The sequence below is a fragment of the Antechinus flavipes genome, chromosome 5, assembly GCF_016432865.1.
Source record: "Antechinus flavipes isolate AdamAnt ecotype Samford, QLD, Australia chromosome 5, AdamAnt_v2, whole genome shotgun sequence".
In the NCBI taxonomy this organism is placed as follows: Eukaryota; Metazoa; Chordata; class Mammalia; order Dasyuromorphia; family Dasyuridae; genus Antechinus; species Antechinus flavipes.
Genome location: NC_067402.1, coordinates 146,836,855 through 146,859,777, shown reverse-complemented (window position 1 = coordinate 146,859,777; position 22,923 = coordinate 146,836,855). Strand labels below are relative to the sequence as shown.

At 34.5% G+C, this 22,923-nt stretch overlaps 1 protein-coding gene across 1 annotated transcript in view; it reads right to left on the bottom strand.

Moving 5' to 3' along the window:
• FBXL13 (F-box and leucine rich repeat protein 13) overlaps positions 1-22,923 on the bottom strand; it is a 239,573-nt gene that overhangs the window by 6,812 nt on the left and 209,838 nt on the right. Inside the window, exons 16-17 of the mRNA XM_051962415.1 lie at positions 16,070-16,204; positions 7,913-8,076 (exon numbers count right to left, since the gene is read on the bottom strand). Coding sequence (XP_051818375.1) covers positions 7,913-8,076; positions 16,070-16,204 — 299 coding nt within the window. The remainder of the gene's footprint in view (positions 1-7,912; positions 8,077-16,069; positions 16,205-22,923) is intronic.

Genomic DNA, 22,923 nt, shown 5'->3' with positions numbered 1-22,923 from the left:
GGAGAACAGGCCAACAATCCGGGAAATTTGACCTTATACAAGTTTCCCTAAGTTCTTCCCTATGGAGGGTAGACAAGTGTTTACACACCTGCTCCTTCTGAAAACATTGGGAAACACTTTAAATATGCAGAGATCAAATGCCACTGCCAAATAGAGCTCTTGCCTGATTTATTTTTCTTTAGGCTGGGACCTATATATGTATATTAGATGGGGCTGGAAATTAGCCTTAAAAATACATTCTTAGGAGTATATAAACATATTTTTTGTTCCCTTGATATGCATATGGCAACTACTTCTATCCTTGCTTTGGCAAAACTGATCCATGATCTTATATGATGTGGCACTTGAAATAACTAACAGTTAATAAATTCAACTTAACATATGGAAAGAGCCTTTTTTAAATTAAATTAAAAGCAAAATTCAAAGGCACAAAATCAGATTCTAAAAATGCAGAGCTTCCCAATTATCTGAGAAAAGAGTGGTGGAAAATGAATACTTATGAAAATGTAAATTTAGTGGAAAAATGGCTACTTAGAATTCCTGATAACCCTATGTAAACATTCCTTTTAATCTCAATGACCTAGAACATAAAATGACAGCATATGATTAAACCATTTTGAGGGGAAGAAAGGGACCCAGGATGGTCAGCTTTATTTCCCCTCCTCAGAAGTAAAATTCCAACTTTGCACCATGCTCCCATGTCAGGACCCCATCCTCTTTTCAGCTCCTTTTTGTGTGTTATCTTCCTTCATAAGAGTGTGTGCAATTTGATGGCCAAGATTGTTTTTCTTTTTGCTTGCATTTGTATTTCAAGTGCTTAGCATAACACCTGACACATAGCAATCACTTAATTAATTCTTGCTGCCTTGCCTTTGTCTGTCTTGATGCAATGATGAGGATGACAATGATGATAATGATGATAAATTATAGACCCATTATCTTTAAGGAACCCAGATTTGTTGGTCACTATAGATTATGCCACAAAATGGCATCACTGCAGGCTGCAAAAAAATTTAATGCCTATTAAATATAACTGAAGAGATGACAGATACCTGTTCTGCAAATATAGACTTCAAAGTATCATTTAGATTCTGATACAAATGTTGCCCATAAGAAACCTGACAAAATGTTCATCCACACAAATTTAATGACATTTTTCATGTATATTACCATTCCAAATACTCAATCTCCAGGTTATGTGTAACAAAAGACTCTCAAAATATAGAGACTTAAAGGAAGATAAATCCTTCTAGGAACAAGATCACTATTTTCTTCTCTGCCAATGGAGTGTTCTCAAAAATCAACAGAAAATACATTTATTTCTCAATAATCTCATTCAGTTATAAATACTCATTTTATCCACCTGTGCAACAGTACATAGAAGATTAAATATAAATTCATGATAACACACTAGTAATTTGTCAGACTGTTCATATCTAAGCTCCATCTAAAAAAAAGATGAAAAATGAGAAAAGGTGAACATTAACAACAACAACAATAATAAGCTTGCACTTAAATAAATTAGCTCACATCACGTGATCCATTCTATCACTATATGCAGCAACTAATGCAAGGGATTAGTATCCTCATTTTAGAAATGAAGAAACTAAGGTTCAGTTAGATGAAGTGATTTTTCTTTCCATTTTTAAACCAAGTGGCTTTATGGAGGCTGCTGTTGAGAACAAAACAAAACATTTATAGGTATAGATACTCAATAAGATTTAGCAGATACAGGCCAACACTATTAGTACTTCATTTTTTATTACTCATTTTCTGGATTATTCTATCTGGTGGTCAAGTAATAAATTGGTTTATTCCAAATATAGTGTAAGAAAAGTTCTTATCTTTGGGTAATTGTGAGAAAATGAGATCTTTCCACATCCTGAAGTGGAGATGGCATCCTTTCCATGTGAGTAGAAGTCTGAAAGCAGGAAGCATCTGCTTTATTCTGGTCCTATTCTGCTTTTCACTGTAGGGCTTTTCCCTCCCCACTTTTTCTGTATAGATGCAGAGACTACATGGTGTAGAAGAAGTGCTAGCTTTAGAAACAGAGGATGTAGTCTGGCATCTGGGTGTTGTACCACAATTTCCCTAAATTGTTCTGCCTCAGTTACTTGAATTGTTCTGCCTCAACCCCCCGGTTGCAACTTCCCACTCCTGACCATTAGGACTGAGATCATCTAGGGCTGGCTACTCTGAGGTTATAAACTATAAATACTTAATCTCAGATAAGGGGGAGTTCAGACTTTCTGGCTCCTAAGTCCCCCTAAGTTATGCATTTATGGTCCTCACCCCCCACCCTGTCAGAACCAGACTGATGGTCCATCCTTAGAAATTCCCACCGTTTACCAATGTTCAGATTCCACCCCCTTGCCTTCCCTTACCTATGGAAACATATATAATTCATTGGAATCTCACATTTGATGCTGCTGCTGAAGCTGCTGCTGCTGCTGCTGAATGCTTTGAGACATCAACCCTGGGACCAAAATGGATCCTCTGGTCCCAGAAAATCTCTTCCTCTCAGAAACCCAAATAAAATATTAAAACTCTCTAATCTCTATCTTGCCTCAGTTTCTCCAGCATTACATGGGCTCTGCCATTTACAGTATTTTCATAGCCAACTCAGACTTGTCAATTATCCTGGCTCTGCTATAAATAGGAGCATCACTGTGATAACTCATCTGCAAAATGAGGGCCTGGACAAAAGTGCTTTCTCCCTCTAGTAATGATTTCTAAATGGCTCTTGGTGGTCTGGGGATAAAGTCAAGATGATAAGACAGAGGAAGCAATTAGCTGACCTCTGAATATTCTCCCTCTACACAACTCCTCAAGTAACTCCTCAAATCAAATTCTGAATGGCAGAGCTAGCAGGAGGTCAGATGAGGCATGTTTCCAGCCCATGTGATGAAACTGTAGAAGGCCTACATGGTTTCCACAAAACTATCCACAGCAGCACCAGGAGCTCTTAAGCCAGAGGTGGTGGAGAAGTCAGAAAAAGATTATAGGGGCCCCTGTGCAAGCACTGGAAACTCCATTGTCAATATCCAATTCTGGCCACCCTTCTACAACAGAAAGAAGAACTTTCAGTCAAGAGGGGACAGGGGTCTTGAGGAGCAATCCCGAGGTCCTTCCTGAATAAGAACAAGAGTGCTGACCAGGATAGATGTCTCTCTCTAGAGCCTTTCAAACTCATAGAACAAGCTCTGAAAAAAGCAGTGGAAAAAAAGCCTGATAATTGGGACAGTAGTCTTTCCCTATCACTCCCATGCCAGGAACAAAGGCTAAATTGACATAAAGTTCAAAATAAATAGTGTAGAAAAACGAACAACAAAAAAGAATCTGATTATAAAAAGCTACAATAACAGGAAAAATAAAGACACAAACTTGGAAGAAGAAAATGAAGTTAAAAACAGCTACAAGGAAAGCCTCAAAGGAAAACCTGTGAATTGTACATAAATCCAACAAAGAAATGATAAAAGATGAAAAGAATTATTTTCAACAACAAAAAACAGTGGCAGAGGAATGCTTTCATTCCATTATGTAATCTAAGGAAGAAAAAAATGCAGCTTGGTAAAAAAAAATTATTGGGAGGAAAAAAAACAGAATTGGACAAGTGGGAAAAGAGATACAAAAAGAGATAAAAACGCTCACTGAAGAATTTAACTTCTAAAAAGCTGAATTAGGCAAATGGAAGTCAATGACTCCATGAGACATCAGGAAATAAAACAAAATCAAAAACATGTTAAATATCTCTTAAGAAAAAAACCAACTTGGAAAATAGATTAAGGAGATCAAACTATTTCAAACTATTGAATTATTTGAAAGTAATGATTTAAAAAAAAAGAGAGCCTAGACATCATATTTCAAGAAAATAACAAGGAAAATGACCCTGATATCTTAGAACCAAAGAGTATAATATATACTGAAGGATTCACCAATCACCAGCTGAAAAAGATGCCTAAATAAAAACTTTTAGGAATATCACAGTGAAATTCCAAAACTTCCAGATCAAAGAGAAATTTCTCTAAAAGCACCCCCCCAAAAAAACCCATCCAAATATTGTAGAGTTACAATTAGGATCATACACGATATAAACCACATTAAAGAAGTATAACCCAAAAGGTAAAAGATAAAATAATCCAGAAGGTAAAAGAACTAGGATTATAACCAAGAATATTTTACCAACAAAATTGAGTTTAATCATTTGAGGGAAAAAATGAACATTTAATGAAAGAAAATACTTTCAAATGTGAAAGGAGATTAGAGATGGGAGTGTGTGTAAAAGAGAGCAGAAAAGGAAGATGGTGGTCAGAAGCAAAACAGACTTTGGAGGAGAAAGAGGATTAAAAAGAAACAGAGAAGGATAAACAAAAGAAAATAAGATGGAAGGAAATGCACGGTTAGTAAGCATAACTGGGCATGGGAATGGGGAGAACTCACTCATAAAATTTAATTGAATAGTACAATGAATTAAAAACCAGAATCCAACAATAGTTTGTTTACAAGAAATATACTTGAAAAAAGAGAGATATACACAGAATCAAAATAAGGCTGGAGCAGAATCTATTATACTTCAACTTCAAAAAGCAGAGGTAGTATTCATGATCTCAGAGAAAGGAAAAGCATAAATAGACTAACACAGAGATAAGCAAGGAAAATACATCTTGCTCAAAGTTACCATATTCAATAAATTAAAATTAATATTAACTACATATATGTATGTGTATATATACATATGTATATGTATGCACATATATACTTATACATACACATATATTTTCATGTGCACCAAATAGCAAAGAATACAAATTCTAAAGGGAAAAGCTGAATTACAGGAGAAAACAGACATTAAAAGTATACTAGTGGGGAATATGAACCAATCACTCTCAAAGTTAAATAAATATAAGTATAAATAAGAAAGAAGTTAAGGAGATGAACAGAATCTTAGAAATATTAGATACAATCTCTGGAGAAAACTGTATGGTATTTGAAAGAAGTATTTGTTTTCACACGTGTACATGCCATCTTCACAAAAATTGACCATGTATAGGACATGAAAATCTCACAACTAAGTGCAGAAAAGCAGAAAATTAAATGCACACTTTTCAGACCATATTGCAACAAAAATTACACTCAATAAAGGGCCATGGAAGCAGAGATTAAAAATTAATTGAAACTAAATAATCTAATTCTTAATAAAGAGGAGGTCAAAGACCCAAATCATAAAAACAATATATAATTTCATTAAAGAGAAGGACAACAATGTGACAACATATTGATTTAGGGAATATGGCCAAAGGAGTACTTAGGAGAAAAATGTCTCTCTCTTAAAAAAAAATCTCTAAGCAGATCAATAAAAGAGAGATAAAGCATATCAATGAATTGAACATGCACCTAAAAAACAAAAAACAAACAAACAAAAAAAAAAAAAAAAGAAAAAAACAAATAAAAATCACCATTGAAACACCAAAATGAAAATCCTGAAAATCAAAGAAGAAATTAATAAAACTGAAAGTAAAAAAAAAATTGGACTAATAAAGCTAGGAACGAGTTTTATGAAAAAAAAACTAACAAAATAGATAAACCATTGGTTATTTTTGTTTGTTTTTTAAAAAGAAAACTAAAATATCAAAATTTCACAAATGAAAGGGTATATATATACCACTGGTGATGATGAAATCAAAGAAATTATTCAAGTTTTTTTGCCCAATTATGTCAGCAAAACTGACAATCTAAGAGAAATAGATGAATATTTACAAAAAATATAAATTGCCCAGATTTAGATTTAAAGTTAATTAATCCCAATACCATGTCAACTATTTGAAAAATATAGCTCAAGAAGGAGTCCTACCAAGTTTATTTAATAACACAAATGTAATTTGACACCCAAACCAGGAAGAGCAAAATCCGATAAAAATACTATAGATCAATTTCCTTAATGAATATTAATGCAAAAAATTAAATAAAATACCCACAAGAATATTATCAGATCATATCAACTAGGTGAGATCTATACCAGAAATGTGAGGTTGGTTCAATATCAGGAAAACCACTGGCTAAGAAACAGAGTGCTGGATCAGTAGAATAGGAACTTCAGGGGTCCTCAAACTACAGCCCACGGGCCAGATGTGGCAGCTGAGACGTTTATCCTCACCCACATAGTAGTAAATGACCATAGTCAGCTAGGGTTTGACAAACCCAAAGAAACAAGCTTTTAAGACAAGAAACTCCAATTAACAAAAATTTCTGGAAAAACTGGAAAGCAATTTTGGAAGAAACGAGGCAAAGACCAACATCTCATTCCATATACCAAGATAATGTCAAAATGGATTAATAATTTCCACATTAAAAGTGATATAAGTAATTATGGGAATATGGGAAAATGTACTTGTCAGATCCTATGGATAAAGCAAAATTTTATTTTTTGAAGATTTTGAGTTCCAAATTTTTTTCTCCCTCCTTTCCTTATCTTTCCCCTCCCTATGCTAGCAAACAATCTGATGTAAGGTATACATGTACAATGATTTTTAAGATATTTCCATATGAATCATTTAGGAAAGAAAAATAAGAGTAAAAAAAAAAAACATGGGTAATAGAGAAATATCTTTTACATGTTTTCACATGTTCAACTTGGAATCAAATTGCTTGTTTTCTCAAGGGGAGGGGGAAGAATAGGAAGAAGGGAGACACTGGAACTTAAAATTTTAAAAAAAATGAATGTTAGCATTTTTTAATACCTAATTGCGTATCATTTAACAAAACAGGAATAAATTGGGAGGAAAAAGAAAAAATTGACATAATCTGTAAAAATATCCTGTAAATATCCTTTATTAAATTCATAGAATTTTTACTAAAATTTAGTATTTTATCTTCTATAGAGCCCCAAAAGATTCTAGAGTAATAGTAACTAGGTTTTGTCCCAGAGCACTTGATAAATTGGGATTACACTTCTTTTCTCACAATTGTACTCCTGTGCCTCACGATTCTTTGCTGACCTCTTGCTATAGCTCCTCACGTCTGCCCCTCAAATGATCTTATAGTTGTTGCACCCTTCTCTTCAGGATTAGTAACAACTATGCCATAGGCATGTTCTCTTCATATTCTAGTACTGAAGGCAATGATCACTGTTGAACATTCTCCTACTCCCACCTTCCTTGTCCCTGCTCCTGCCATGTAAGGAACTGGATATTTTGGAGAAAGGGCTACCTTTTCCCTGAGACACTGTATCTAGCCACAGGAATCAGAAAATTCTGATCTTATGGGAATGAAGGAAATTCTTTCATCAGCCAAATTGGATCTTACATCCTTCCAAACTATATGTGAAATTCTTCCCCTTTACTCTATCTCATCTTTCCCCAAAGTGTCCCTAGCAGTAGTCTGAGGATATCTGGGTGATCTCTATCTCCCCTATATGCAGCAGTGTCGTAAGTTTTCTTTTCAAAGTCTCTCCTTCAATTTTCTCTCCAAGTTTGTATCAAGTACTCTTAATTATTCATTCTAGTCCTGGGTTCAGAGAGTAAATGGAAGCTGCATTTCAGTTAGTTCATACGCTTAAATTGTGAAAAGGACCTACTTATAATTTGCCCATTCACAAAATACTGCTTTTTCCCTCCTTTATAAATGGACTTATTTGAGGTCATGGATTCAAAAAGAGTCCTCATTTACTTTTGATGCTGATAAATAGTTAAGAAGGATGAAATGACCCAGGTCATAATGATGGGCACTGGAATTTGGCTTGGGAGTAGCTTCTGTCCTTTCACAATAGGAAAGATGGAGAGATCCAGTCTCAAACCAACTAACTTCAACTTATACAACAACTCTGAATGTTACTATACAGAAAGTGTTATGTTAATCTATTTTAGTATTCCCCCATGCAACAGAAATCTTAACAAAGAAAACAATGATATCTTACTTGGAAATCCGCCTGCAGTACCGCATCTTCAAGATCCGAAGCTGTTTGCAGCCTTGCAGAAGGTATTCAATGGCTTTGTCAGTAAGGTGTACACACCCAGAGACATCCAAGATGTGAAGATAATGGCATTTTTTGCTCAAAATCCTTATGGCCAAGTCATTCATCTGTATATACAATCAAAATAACTTAGCAACTATTCTCAGGAGCTATAATGCAACAAAATTTAGTTATTGCTGGGCTCGTTATACAGGTGCATAAACTCTTGAGGAATAAAACTATACTAAGCCTTTTTGGATACCCAGTAGTATAATTTACACTGCTAGTCAAATCTCATCTCTCCAGATAAAAAGATGTGATATAAAGACTTGATGGTTAGTTTGTAACATGAACATAATCCTATAATCCCCATATTTTATAAGTATTCAGCCATATTGCCAATACGAGTTAGTATTACTAAATAAAACTTAGTTGAGCCTCAGTAAATAAAAATAAAATTTCTGGATAAACCAAGCACAAACTTGTAAATTTTTATCTAATCTACTCCTCCTTAAAATTTGCTATCCCATTTTGGCTTCATTTTGCTCCACAGAACTTTTAACAATAGTTAATAATTACAAATCCTTTATATATTTCCTCATTTGACCATCACAATAACTCTGAAAAGTTAGTGATATTAGACTGGTTATACAGAGAAGGAAAGTGAGAGAGGTTAAATGACCAATCAAACAGCTAGTAAGAGTTTGTGTACGACTTGCACTCTCAGGTCTTACTAAGAGCAGAATCCATTGTACCACTTTGCTTCTCGTTTGCTTTTCATCTTCCTGTCTCAAACTTTAGAATTATTTATGAAGTGCCCATGAAGTACTCTTAAAACCCCAAATTCCATCAACATTGAAGAATTTGTAAATGAGTTTTTAATTGAAAGCATCATCAAAAGTGACTTTTGACATATGGCCTTACTTTTTAACAAGCTATATATGATCATTTCATTGAGTATCTGTTCATTTCACCTGCAGACAGGTTCAGATTATTTCAGAGAGGAGCTGGACATTTGCCTTATGGGTAGAGATGAGGTGGGGCTGGAATGGCTTGCATTTTTGCCCTTTTGAGTACTTTTCTGGGAAGGGAAAAAGAGACAAACCAAAAAGAAGGAAAAAGAAGTAGCTCTTCTCCCTGGGAAGCCTACCCAGTGCCTTGATCCCATAGAAATGTTCCCATCCTTCTGGGTGGAGGTGCTTCAGTCCTACTCCCAGTGCCAAGTAGCTAACTTATTTGATACATTCCTGATCTCTTTTCTGGGCACCTTTATGCCAAAAGTATATAACTGCCCCAAAGAAAATTTTTTAAAATTTAACTGAGTATAATGTCTTCTTGAAATAGTTGTATGTTCTAACAGATACACAATACAACATTCAGCTAAACAGACTGTTTTAAATGTAATTTTAACATAAAAAAACCATTTCTTAAAAAAAAAAAAACCCAAACCCCAAACCCCAAAACCCAACCCTCTCTGTTTCAGAACTGTGCATATTTAGGATTAGGAAAAACAGATGTCCTAATTGTCTAAGCACGTCTTGGTTTCCAGAACATGCTCCAGGACAAGGATGCAGCCCTCCCATCATTTACTTCCTGCCACTGGAGCAGCTGGAGCTCCCTGCAGCACTTTCCGCCCTACGGAAGGATGCTCTGAGACCTGACACTCCTGCAAAGCATGCTATCTTGATAGGATTCCTTTTCATGGGTCTTTTATTTGGGAAGGAGGAAAAAATAATGAGAAGATGGAAAAAGCCCATGGCAGTGTGGGAAACCAAGTGTGCTAACCTACTCACCCCCCCCCCAAAAAAAAAAAAAAAGAAAGAGAGAGAGACAGAGAAAGACAGAGAGACACAGAGAGACAGACAGACACACATTCTACAAGTCAGTTATATCCTGCTCTAATTATTTGTTACAATGTGTAAATGTTTGATGATGAGAATATCTATGACTCAAACTTCTCAACCCTTAATTACTTATAAAACGATGGCAGACCACTAGGTGGCGCCATAGTGCATAACGCATCTTCCCGAGTTCAATTCTGACCTCATACACTTAGGAGCCTCGGGGTACACACATGGTAGTGGGGATCCAGCAAAGGAGGAAAGAGAGGAGAGAATACGTCCAGGAGAAGAAGGTGATCAATATTGTCAATGAAAGGCTCAGCGGAGGAGGGGCATTATATCGGGTAATCAAGCTCTTCTAGCCACTTGGTGAGGCCATTTCAGTTCAATCACGAGGTTGAGAGACAGATTGCAGACAGTTTAGGAGAAAGCGAGAGGAAAGGGAGTGGAGACATCATGGGTCCGTGGCCTTCTCAAGGAGGGAAGCCCAAAAGGACGAGAAATAAAGGACAACTGTTGGGGGCGGGGTAGACAGATCACGGGAGAATGCATGAGTGTTGTTGGCAATAAGGAAGTTGGCAGTGTACAGGTGGAGACAAAATAAATAAGTAAATGGGGAGGGAGAGCGCTACAAGGAACAATCTGCTAGAAAAGACACATGAAGGAACAATAAATCCTTCTGCTTCCTTTAGCTTTGTCATCTGTAAAATAGGAATAATATTTATACTATGCAATCTCAGAGTTTTCTGAAGAAAGCACCTTGTAGAACTTTAGAGGATTTGTAAATTATCATTTATAGTTGTGAAGTAAATAAAATATGCTCCCTAAATTTGAATATCCAGAGCAGTCAATCTCTTTTGTGACCCATTCAAAAAACATTAATCAGTTCTTTCTTTATTCACTATAGTAGGACATGTATACAAGGATATATAAGCCTTGCTTTTTATCTTTGAGAAAATGTTTAATAAAAACCAAATAAAACACAAACATAATGAAACAAAATATAGAATACAGATATGTCCAGAAAAAAGACTACAAAGAGTTTTATAAATAGTTGTGTCACATTCAAATCTTTTGGTCTCCAGTGTTTATTTTATACTATGCAAAGAGAATATACTAATTTTAAGTTTTCCCAGCATCAAATAAAATTTTTTATCCCATTCCCCATCTACCTCTTTTTCACTAATTGATTAGTCATGTTTACTTTGCACCTAAATTTTTAAGGCCCACTGAAACACAACCACTCTCTCAACATATTCTGTGGTAGGACTGTTGTATCTCAGGGCCAAACACCACCTCCATGAAATCCTACAAAAAATATATATAGGAACATCATTGCTAAATTTCACCTCTTTACCCTATCCCACTTCACCCTGCCCCAACCAAGGAGAAAATTTTATAAAAAACAACACAATAAAAAATTCAAATATGCTAGAGCTACAATTACAATTGTACAGGATTTATCAGCAGCTACAATAAAAGACTACAGGTTACTGAATATTATATATTGATAATCAAAAGAACTAGGATTGCAGTCAAAAATATAATATGCAGCAAAATTAAATAGAATACTGAATGAAAAAATGGATATTCAATGAACTCTCAGATTTTCACAATTTTGTATCAAACAAACCTGAAGTCACTAGAATATTTAAAATATAAGAACTAAGAACAATGACTAATTTCAAGTGACTCAATAAGGACAAATTATTTATGTTTTATAAATGGAAATGTAAACCATACATCTAAGATTGACATTAGTAATTGGGTAGTTCAAAATAAAGATTGCAGTAGAGTTGAATATGATGTGACTCTAAAAAGCAAAAACATATTAGGAGGAGGTGTTTAAAAATGGTAATTATGCTAAATGAATGAAGTGTAAGAGTAAGAATTGACCCAAAGGAATTAGATGGAAGAGGAGGTTCTGAAAACCTACTCACATCAGATAAAGTGGGATGTAGAAGCATGAGTAGATTAATGGAGTGGGATAAAGTGTATAAAAAATGGAAATGGGATAAAGAGGGAGCAGTGGGAAAAGAAAATAAGGATCCATGGGGGAGGGAGGAGGTTACATAATAGCATGGCAAGTTAAGGAATAGAATCTAAAGTAGAAGAATTAGCAGGAATGGGAAGTAAAATATAAACAAACACAATTAACAATGATCAGAAGTAGAAATGGTTAGGAAATAAAATAGGGGTAGCAATTATTGATCTTAAAGTCAAACAAAGATTCAATCAAGAGAGAAATCTACATTATATGTCAGCCATGTTAATATTGTTTTAGATGCATGTTTATATGTGTGTGTGTGTATATATAATGTGGGTATGTATGTGGGAGTGTATCTATACATATATGTATACAGATATATGTATGTAGATGTATGGGTATAAATATATAGTATCTATAATATGTACATACATATGTACATATAAATATATCTGTCATTAATTTGGAACTATGCTCAAAAGGCTATCAAATTGTGTATAGCCTTGATCAGCAATCTTACTACTAGGTCTGTATCCCAAAAAGATAATAAAAAAGGGAAAAGGACCCATATGTGTAAAAATATTTATAGCAGCTTTTTGCTCATTTTTCCCCTTAGATAAAATATGTGAACTTCCTCTAAACATATTTCCACACTGTTATTCTGAACAACAACAAAAAATCAGATCAGATCAAAAGGGGAAAAAAAAAACACAACTAAATAAACAACACAAAAAGGTGAAAATACTATTCTTTGATCTACATTCAGTCCCCATAGTTCTCTCTCTGGATGTAGACAAGCTCTTTCCATCACAAGTCTATTGGAATTGCTTTGAATCATCTCATTGTTGAAAAGAGCCAAGTCCATAACATTTGATCATCACATAATCTTGTTGCCATATACAATGTTCTGCTTATCTCATTTAACATCAGTTCATATAAGTTTTTCTAGGCTTTTTTGAAGTCAGCCTGTTCATAATTTCTTATAGAATAATAACATTCCATTATGTTCATATGCCATAATTTACTCAGCCATTCCCAGTTGGATGGGCATCCACTCAGTTTCCAGTTCTTTGCCACTATAAAAAGAGCTGCTACAAACATTTTTGCACATGTGATGCTTTTCCCTCTTTTATAATCTCTTTGGGATACAGATCCAGTAGAGATATTGATGAGTCAGAGGGTATGCACAGTTTTATAGCCTTTTGGTCATTGTTTCAAATTACTCTCCAGAATGGTTGGATCATTTCACAAACAACAATGCAATAATGTCCCAGTTCTTCCACATCTCCTCCAACAGTCATCATTATCTTTGCCTATCATCTCAGAAATGTGGAATGATACCTCAAAGTTGTCTTAATTTAGCAGTTCCTTTTGTAGATAATTCCAATTGATTTGAGATGAAATGGAAAATGCCAATCACGTTCAAAGAGAGAACCATGGAAATTGAATGTAGATGGAAGCATAGTATTTTCACCTTTTGTTTGCTTTTTCTCTCTTATGTTTTTTCCCCTTTTGGTCTGATTTTTCTTGTACAACATGACAAACATGAAAATATGTTTAAAAGGACTGCACATATTTAACCCATATCAGATTGCTTTCTGTCTTGGGGGAGAGGAAGGCAAAGGAGGGAGGGAGAAAAACTTAGAACACAAAGTTTTACAAAAATGTATGTTGAAAATTATCTCTCAATGTATTTGGGGAAAATACTATTAAAATATATATTCATGTTTACTTGTAGCCTGCTTTGGGCATGTGGAGAAGAAAAGGGGGAAAAGAATAAAGTAAAAAAAAGTACACAACAGAGAACAAAAGAAAACCTACAAGGAAGCAAAGATGGTCAATTATGAATATAATGCCTTCTGCTGTTATGTATGCTTTTTAAAAATGGAAACTTAATGTTACATGTTTTGAATCCTTCCTGATGTTCTGCTAGACATATGACAATGTTCCTTTAATACCCCTTTTTCTGTCTTTTTTTCTTTTGTTTTTTCTTATTTTGCATTTAAGTTTTAAATTTAAAAAAAGAAGAAAATGACTAATGTTGGTGTCCTATTTGTGTTCTGAAAAGCATGACATGCCTAGAGAATTAGAATACATCTGGTTTTACCTAATTTTAAACAGGCATAGTTCTGAGACACTGGGGAAGAGTTTTATTCTGAATGTTCATAGCTTACTTGTATAAAACAAGCACCGTCCTTGATATGAAAAATGACCTTCTGCATCTTTGGAGCTTTACTTTCTTAAAAAGGCTTGTCTCAACTTCCTTTGCAGTATAACAAGGCCATACAGATATCCTGGAGTAATTAATTCTATTCTAACCTCCATGAAGATTGAACTGATGAAAATGAAGTTTTCTTCACCTGTCAATTGCAATAGCCTAGAAGCAAATGGTTGTGTAGGTCAAAGTTTTTCAACTGTGGGTTGTGACCCTGTATGTGGTCATGTAACTGAGTGTGGGGATTACAAAATTATGATTTATTATCAGTAACCTATATTACCTATTTTATATACTTATTTGCCCAGTCACAAAAATTTCTCAGGCAACAAGAGGAAAATGCTGAAGAAGCCCTGGCAGAAGACATCCAAGACTCGGAAGAGGAGAAGGCTATAAGGAAGGGCCACCAGGTGGTACAATGAGTGGACAGAATGTTGAGCCTTTTCTTCTTCATGAGTTCAAATCTGACCTCAGACACTTAGTAGCTGGGTAACCCTGGGCAAGTCATTTAATCTGTTTGCCTCAGTTTCCTAATTTGTAAAATGAGCTCCAGTATCTTTGCTAACAAAACCCCAAAAGGGATCATGAAGAGTTGGACATGACAAAACAACTGAACAACAACAAAGCTCATTAAGGAAGGCAGGAAACTCGGTCCCTGTAATGGCCATCCCACTGCTTTCTCCACTTCTTGCTTAGGAATTAATCATCAGAATGCTAATACAATGGGGAACTCTTCACATATAGTGGAGTCCCGTGTAGTACCCCTATGATTCTGAGTTGTGGGGTCTTCTCTAGCCACTTCCCACTCCTAAAATCCATCCTGGCTGGCCCTCCCTCCTATACCTCTAACCCTGTTTACTGATCTTTTCCACTGCTCCCCTAGTAACTCCATTCTGTGGTTGAAAAAACACGACTTCATTTTAGACTTACATCCTTTGCCGGCCCCCCAGAAATTACCTTGAACACATTTTAGAATGGCACATGATTTTCCCTCAATAAAATGTAAGCTCTTTGAGGTCAAGCAATGTTTCATAAATCATTTCTTTTACTAAGCATTTCTGCCTTGCTATATAACTTTTCAGAGATCATCATGTATCCTGAGTTTACTTTCTGACTGTGATACTAGAAATAAGAAGAGCAGCAATAGCAATGGTATTTTGCAGTTGGTGGTACAGTGGATAGACCTCAGGGCCCGAAGTCAAGAAGACCTTGAGTTCAAATCCAGACACCAACATTTACTAGCTGTGTGATTTTGGATAAATCACTTAGCTTCTATCTACCTTAGTTTCCTCAAGGGGATAATGATAGTGCCTCCCTCCCAAGGTTGTTATGAGGATAACAATGAAGGAATATTTGTAAAAAGTGGTTAGGGCAGTGCCTGGTACACAATAGGCACTATATATAAATGCAAGTTATTATTTCTCCAAATCTTTTGGAATATTTAAAGTAGTGTGCATCATTTAATTCCCACATCTTCAATTATCATTAGTTACACAATCAAGTTAACAGTTGATCCAAATTATGATAAAATCAACAAATTGTCTTAAGGAAGCTCTGTGACATGGATGTAACATTAAATCTAATTCAAAGTCCCACATTACTACTTAGGAACTATGTGACTTTAACCTCTCTGCTCATCAATTTCTATATCACTAGCATGAGAATTATTTTAAAAGTGAAATGACCTAATTTAATTGAAGTACTTTATAAATGTGAAGTGCAACACACACACACACACACACAATATTGTTAATATCATAACTGGGGTAAATAATAATTTCTCTGAAACTCTATCCATCCCTAAAAATTGGGATAATTATATACCGTCCATTCTTATACTATAGGGATGTTGAGAACACGAGTGAGATAATATGGGCAGTGAGGAGGGGAAGGCTAATTCCTTTGGGAGAAAAGCACAGTCAGAAGGCAGAGCATTATTCTGCTTGATATTATGATATAGTAAAATTATGCTGGCAGGCTTCTACATTGCAAAGAGAAGAGGTCAATGGTGAGGCACACTTCTGAACACAACTCTCGGATTCTCTCTCAACTTTTTCTGCTTTGACTTTTACACATACCTTTGGACAGCCAGCGATGCTGAGTGATGTCAGCCTAAGGCACTTAGTGGATAGTGCTTTCAAAATTTCTCCAGAAAGCCTAAGGCAGAAAGACACATCTAGATGTTCCAAAATTGGTGTTGACTGACAGAAATGCTGAAAAACATTCCAAAGTTTGCAATCAATTTCTTTTTCATTGTTGAATCTTTTTCAGGATGGAACATTATACCCTCCATCATACATATGCATGAACACACAACTACTGCCCCTCTGACAATATTGAGACTCCCCAAGATTGAAGTTAAATGTTCCCAATATCACTAAAAATAAAAAATTTCTCTAATTGTACTTATAACATCTTTGTGCAATTATATATTTTAAAAGCTTTTATTTTGTCATTCAGTAATTGTATAATTTTAGCAATATGAAAAAATGCTCTAAATCACTATTGATTAGAGAAATGCAATTTAAAATAACTCTGAGGTACCACTTCACACATCTCAGATTGACTAAAATGACTGGAAAAGATAACAATAAATGTTGAAGAGAATGTGGGAAAACTGGGCACCAAGGCATTGTTGGTGGAGTTGTGAAGTGTCCAGCCATTCTGGAAAGCAATTTGGAACTATGCCCAAAGGTCTATAAAACTGTGACCCTTTGACCCAGCAGTGCCATTACTGAGTTTCTATCCCAAAGAAATCATAAAGGAGGGAAAGGGACCCACATGTGCAAAAATGTTTGTGATAGTCCTTTTTGTAGAGACAAGGAACTAGAAACTGAGTGGATGCCCATGAGCTGGGAAATGACTAAATTATCGTATGTGAATGTTATGGAATATTATTGTTCTATAAAAAATGATGATCAGGCCGATTTTAGAAAGGACTGGAAAGATTTTGAGTGAACTGATTTTGAGTGAAAAAATCAGAACCAGGAATACGCTGTAGACAGTAACAGTAAGAATATGTGATGATCAACTATGAAAGACTTGGTTCTTCTCAGTGTTTCATTGATTCAAAGCAATCCCAATAGACTTTGGACAGAAAATGCCATGTTATATCCAGAAAACAAATATAGAGACTGAGACTGAATGTAATTCAATAAATGTTCACTTCTTTTTTTCTGGGTTTTTTTTTTCATCTTTCCCATAGTTTTTCCCTTTTGCTCTGATTTTTCTCTACCAACATGATTCATACATAAAGCAATGCTTATTAAAAATAAATAATTTTTGAAAAATAATATCACTAAAAGCAAACTCTAGTTGTAGTTAATCACATCTTCATGCAATTATATACTTTTAAGGCTCTTATTTTTTCAATCAATTATTAAAATTTGGGAAATTCTGAATTGCTATAAATGTTCACTGATTTTAAGGCTTGACTTGAAGACACTAATCAGGTCTTTTCTAACCTATAGAGGGACATCTTACCTTCAATCAATAAACATTTACTAAACTCCTACTATATGTCAGGCACTGAATTTAAGCATTAGATTATACAAATTAGTTTCATTCCTTTTAAATTAAATTAAATTTTTAAAGTACCCTAACAAGGTAAAAAGGTACCATATAAAAATGTACTTGCTGAGATGTCATCATTATATTTTCCTGGGACTGGATAGGAACAGATGAACATCATATCAATAGAACTGAGATTCTTAACTTTTTTTTTTTTGACTCCTCTTTGGAAGTCTAATGAAGAATAATGACACTTTCCCAAACTACTAATTTTAAAAGTATAACATAAAATATAAAATGATAAGGAAAACCAAAATATTTTAAAAAATGATTAAAAAGTTTATTTTTTAAAAGTTCATTAATCCCAGATTAAGATCCCTTAGTGTAGAAACATATACTTATATCATGAAGGTCTGGAGTTAAAAACTTTTCCTTCGACCATTTGAAAGGTAATGAAAAATAGACTTAAATGCTAGTAACGAAGTACAAAATAATTAGAAGTGAATTGCCCTCTCCATTTCCAAGAGTTCTTTACTTGGTAATGGTTCTATAGGCAAGACTGGAAGGTCCTGAAGTCATTTTGATTGGCAGTATACTTTTAAAAAATTATCTTTACATGCACAAAAGAATATTTTCATGCATAGTATAACACAAAAAAGGATTCTACATGAAACCACAAATATGCATTTTACTCCACTTGCATTTTTTAAAAGTATAATAAATTCAACATACTACTTTGCAAACTGTCCTCCCTATCTGCTTTCTTCTGAACTTCTATTTTCTTTCATGAATTTTTAAAAAATGTTACAATAGCTTACTTTTGGGGGGGGCATCATTATTGCAACTGTGTCCCAATTTGCTGAGAGAAATAAAAGGGGAGAAACCTTTTCTTTAAACAAATATGTATAAATTAAGCAGAACAAATCCTTTAGATTCAAATTCTTTTTTTTTTTTTTGTTTTGTTTTTTTTTTTTTACTCCTTCTTTTTTAATCTACCAATTTCCCTGCCTCATCCCCTGCCTAAATCCTTTCAGTTTGAGGAAGTTTATTTTGTTAGTGACTATTCTTTTTCTGATATTCTCCTTTAACCTCACTCCAATCCCTGCTTGTTTACTTAAGTTTGATGTATTATTTCACCAACTGTGTGTGTGTGTGTGTGTGTGTGTGTGTGTGTGTGTGTGTGTGTTCAATTCTCCTTTGTTTTAGATAAAACTTAGGTTTATCTTATGGATACCCTTTACATCCCTATGATAAATAACAAGTTCCACTCCCTCCCTTCTGCTTTCCCTATTGGTGTATTCCTAATTTTACCTTCCCTTTTCTTTTTCATCTTCAAATCATTTGAATTAAGCCAATCTATCCACATTCTTTCAGTTTTTCTTATTTTATTTCTTCAAAACCCACTTAAAAACATTAAGGTTCTATAGAGACAGTTGTTTCTTCTCCCTTTGGTAAAATGCTAACACTACATCATTGAACTGTTCTAATTGCTCAAATAAATTTACCTTTCTAGGCTTAACTGAACTTTTGTGTTTGTATTTCAAACAAAAATTTCAAAATTCTTATTCAACTTTCCTCTTTAGTCCTCTATTTCACTAAAGGTTCATTTATTCCCCTGTAGAATTATATTTAGCTTTACAGATAAGTTATTCTTGATTGTAAGGCTTCATCTTTTGTTTCTGGAAATATTATATTCTAAGATTTATGGTTTTCTAGTAAAAGCTTCAAGGCCTTGTGTGATCCTAATTCCAGTTCGTTGGTACTTGAATTCCTCCTTTCTAGGTGGTTTCCTTATTTCTTTGACATGGCTGCTCTGGATTTTGGCTATAGCATTCTGCGTTTTTTTTTCTCTCGGAGTTCTTTTCAGAAAAGGATCAGTAAATTTTATCTTTGTTTTACATCCTTATTCTAACAAAACTGGACAGTTTTAATTAATAATTTTTTGAAATACAGTACTCAGGCTTTTTTTTTTTAAATCCTGTTTTCAGGAAGTCCAATGACTAATGATCTCTCCTTCAATTTGGAACTGTGCCCAAAAGGCTATAAAACTCTGCATTCCCTTTGATTCAGAAATACTAATACTAGATCTGTACTCCAAAGAGATTTTTTTTTTTAAAAGAAAAGAACTTAGTTATACAAAAATATTTATAGCAGTTCTTTTTATGGTAGCTAAGAATTATAAATTGAGGGGATGTCCATCAACTGGATAATGGCTAAACAAGTTGTGACATATGGTTATAAAGGAATATTATTGTGCTATAAAAAATGACGAGCAATATGATTTCAGAAAAACCTGGAAATATTTACATCAATTGATATGGAATGAAATGAACAGAACCAGGAGAACACTATACACAATAACAGCAATATCAAATGATAACTGTGAATGACTCAACTATTTTTAGTAATACAATGTTCAGACACAATCCCAAAAGATTCATGATGAAAAATGCTATCTACCTCCAGAAAAAGAACTGATTGAAGGCTATTTTTCATATTCATTCTTCCTTCCTTCCTCCCTCCTTTCTTTTGTTCTCTTTCTTTCATCAAGTTTTCTTCCATAAAATGACTAATATGGAAATGTTTTACATGACTGCATATGTATAATCTATATCACATTGTTTCCCCTCTCAGGGAAGGGGCATGGACTGAGGGAAGGATAGAATTTGAAACTCTTTAAGACTTAAAAAAAAAAAAAACCTCTAGTGTTAAAAATTTTTCCCCAATTTTTTACATGTAACTAGGGAAAATAAAATAGTATTTAAAGTGAAAAAAATTCTCTCTCCGTTTGTTTTCTAGATCAGTTGTTTTTGATGATTAGATATCATAAATTTTCTCCTATTTTCAGTCTTTTAATTTTGTTCTAATATTTCTTCCATCTCATGGAGTCATTAATTTCTATTTTGTCTGTTTTACTTTTCAGGTGTTCCATTTCTTGGGTTTATCATTTTCTCTTTCAAGCTACTATTCATTCCTTCCTTAAGAGCTTTCATTTAATTGTTTAACTTTTGTTTCATTGTTTTTCCCTAGGCTTTTTTTTTAATTGTAACTTTTTATTGACAGAATATACGTATGGGTAATTTTTTTTTTTTAATAACATTATCCCTTGCACTCACTTCTGTTCTGACTTTTCCCCTCCCTCGCTCCACTCCCTCCCCTAGATGGCAAGCAGTCTTATACACGTTAAATATGTTATAGTACATCCTAGATACACTATATGTGTGGAGAACCAAACAGTTCTCTTGTTGCACAAAAGGACTTGGATTCAGAAGGTAAAAATAATCCAGGAAGAAAAACAAAAATGCACACAGTTTACACTCATTTCCCAGTGTTCCTTCTCTGGGTGTAGCTGCTTCTGTCCATCACTGATCAACTGGAACTGAATTAGATCTTCTCTTTGTTGAAGAAATCCACTTCCATCAGAATACAGCCTCATACAATATCGTTGTTGAAGTGTATAATGATCTCCTGGTTCTGCTCATTTCACTCAGCATCACTTCATGTAAGTCTCGCCAGGCCTCTCTGTATTCATCCTGCTGGTCATTTCTTACAGAATAATTATATTCCATAACATTCATATACCACAATTTACTCAACCATTCTCCAATTGATGAACATCCATTCAATTTTCAGTTTCTGGCCACTACAAACAGGGCTGCCACAAATATTTGGGTATATACAGGTCCCTTTCCCTTCTTTAGTATCTTTTTGGGGTAGAAGTCCAGTAATAGCACTGCTGTAACAAAGGGTATGCACAGTTTGATAACTTTTGGAGCATAATTCCAGACTGCTCTCCAGAATGGTTGGATTCGTTCACAATTCCACCAACAATGCATCAGTGTCCCAGTTTTCCCGCATCCCCTCCAATAGTCATCATTATTTTTCCTGTCATCTTAACCAATCTGACAAGTGTGTAGTGGTATCTCAGAATTGTCTTAATTTGCATTTCTCTGATCAATAATGATTTAGAGCATCTTTTCATATGGCTAGAAATACTTTCCTTTTTTTCATCTGAAAATTGTCTGTTCATATCCTTTGACCATTTATCAATTTTTCCCTAGGCTTTTATATAGATCTCTGTGGGACATTATTTTTTGTCTTTTGAGTCTTGGATTTTAGTTATTATAGAGTTAGATTTGCATCACACTTTTGATACTGTTTGGTGTTTTCTTTGAATTACTTCTTTAGTTCCTGAATTTTAGCTTTGTACCAGTCTATCTCTGCTCCAATGCAGATCTGAGTAGAATGGTTGGCTCTACTTGAGGTCCGACCTAGTTGGGATTTGCAGACTCTTCTACCTCCTGAGATTAGGACACCTTGAATCTTTGAGTTTTGCTGGAGTAGCTATGTAGAAGCTGGAGAAACTGGCTAACCATCTTGGCTCTAAATCTGGCCAGAGAATTGTGCTTCCACAGAAATCATCCCCAACAGCCTTAGACTTATAATATAGGTGAGAGAAGTTCATCACTAGAAGAATGGCCAAGTGATGACTTTTTCTCAGCCATATTAACTCAAGAAAAGGACAAATATATAAAATATTCCATGTACTCTTCCATTCCATTTTAGTAGTATTGTTAACAGAGTAGAAGAAAGAAAAATAGATCTAAAAACCACATGATTCCAGATCAACCCCCAATTTTAATTTAGCCATTAACACTCAACAAAAAATCTTTTTCAATCACCAAAATGGAAACATGATTGGGGGAACTAAACAATGTTTATGACAGTTCACAACAAATGAAAAAATAAAGAAGTCACAGATAAAAGAAGGTTGGACTCAAATTCTGTGAGCATCAGCAGAGGGAAAAAAGTTTGAAAAGATGGGATTTTATTTTTTGGAGAGGTTTGCATTTTTCTGAATGTTCTGAGCAATCTTCCAAATGCTATTTAGCCAGATCTCTTCCTTCTGTCTAATTCTGGGCCCAGTTTATTACACACTGTAGTGTCTAAGACAGCTACTAATGACCCAAATCTAGGGATCTTTTGCCCATTAAACAACAAGATTTGGAAAATAAATTTTCATTTGGTTTTTCCTGTGGACACAGTTACAACAAATTCATTTGAATAGTTATGGATCTCTCAAGAGCCTTTGCAACGACCCAGAATTTTGGTGCAATCAGCACACTGTTACTTACAAACAGAAGCATCTTCAGGACGTCACCCTTGACCAGAAATTCCTATTCAATACACATCCCTAGACAATTCTTGGACTCTTTTGGACTTCTTCAGGCATAGTTTTACTTTATCAAAGTTTTTGACACAAACAAAAACAAGTGGTATCCTGTAAACTTTTAGTCAATTTTGTGAATTGTCCAATAAAGAATATCTTCTTTATTATCTTCTTTTGTTCTCTTTTTGCCAGAGATGACTTTATCCAGTTGTAAAATATATTTTCAAAGTTTTGAATATTAAGTAGCCATAT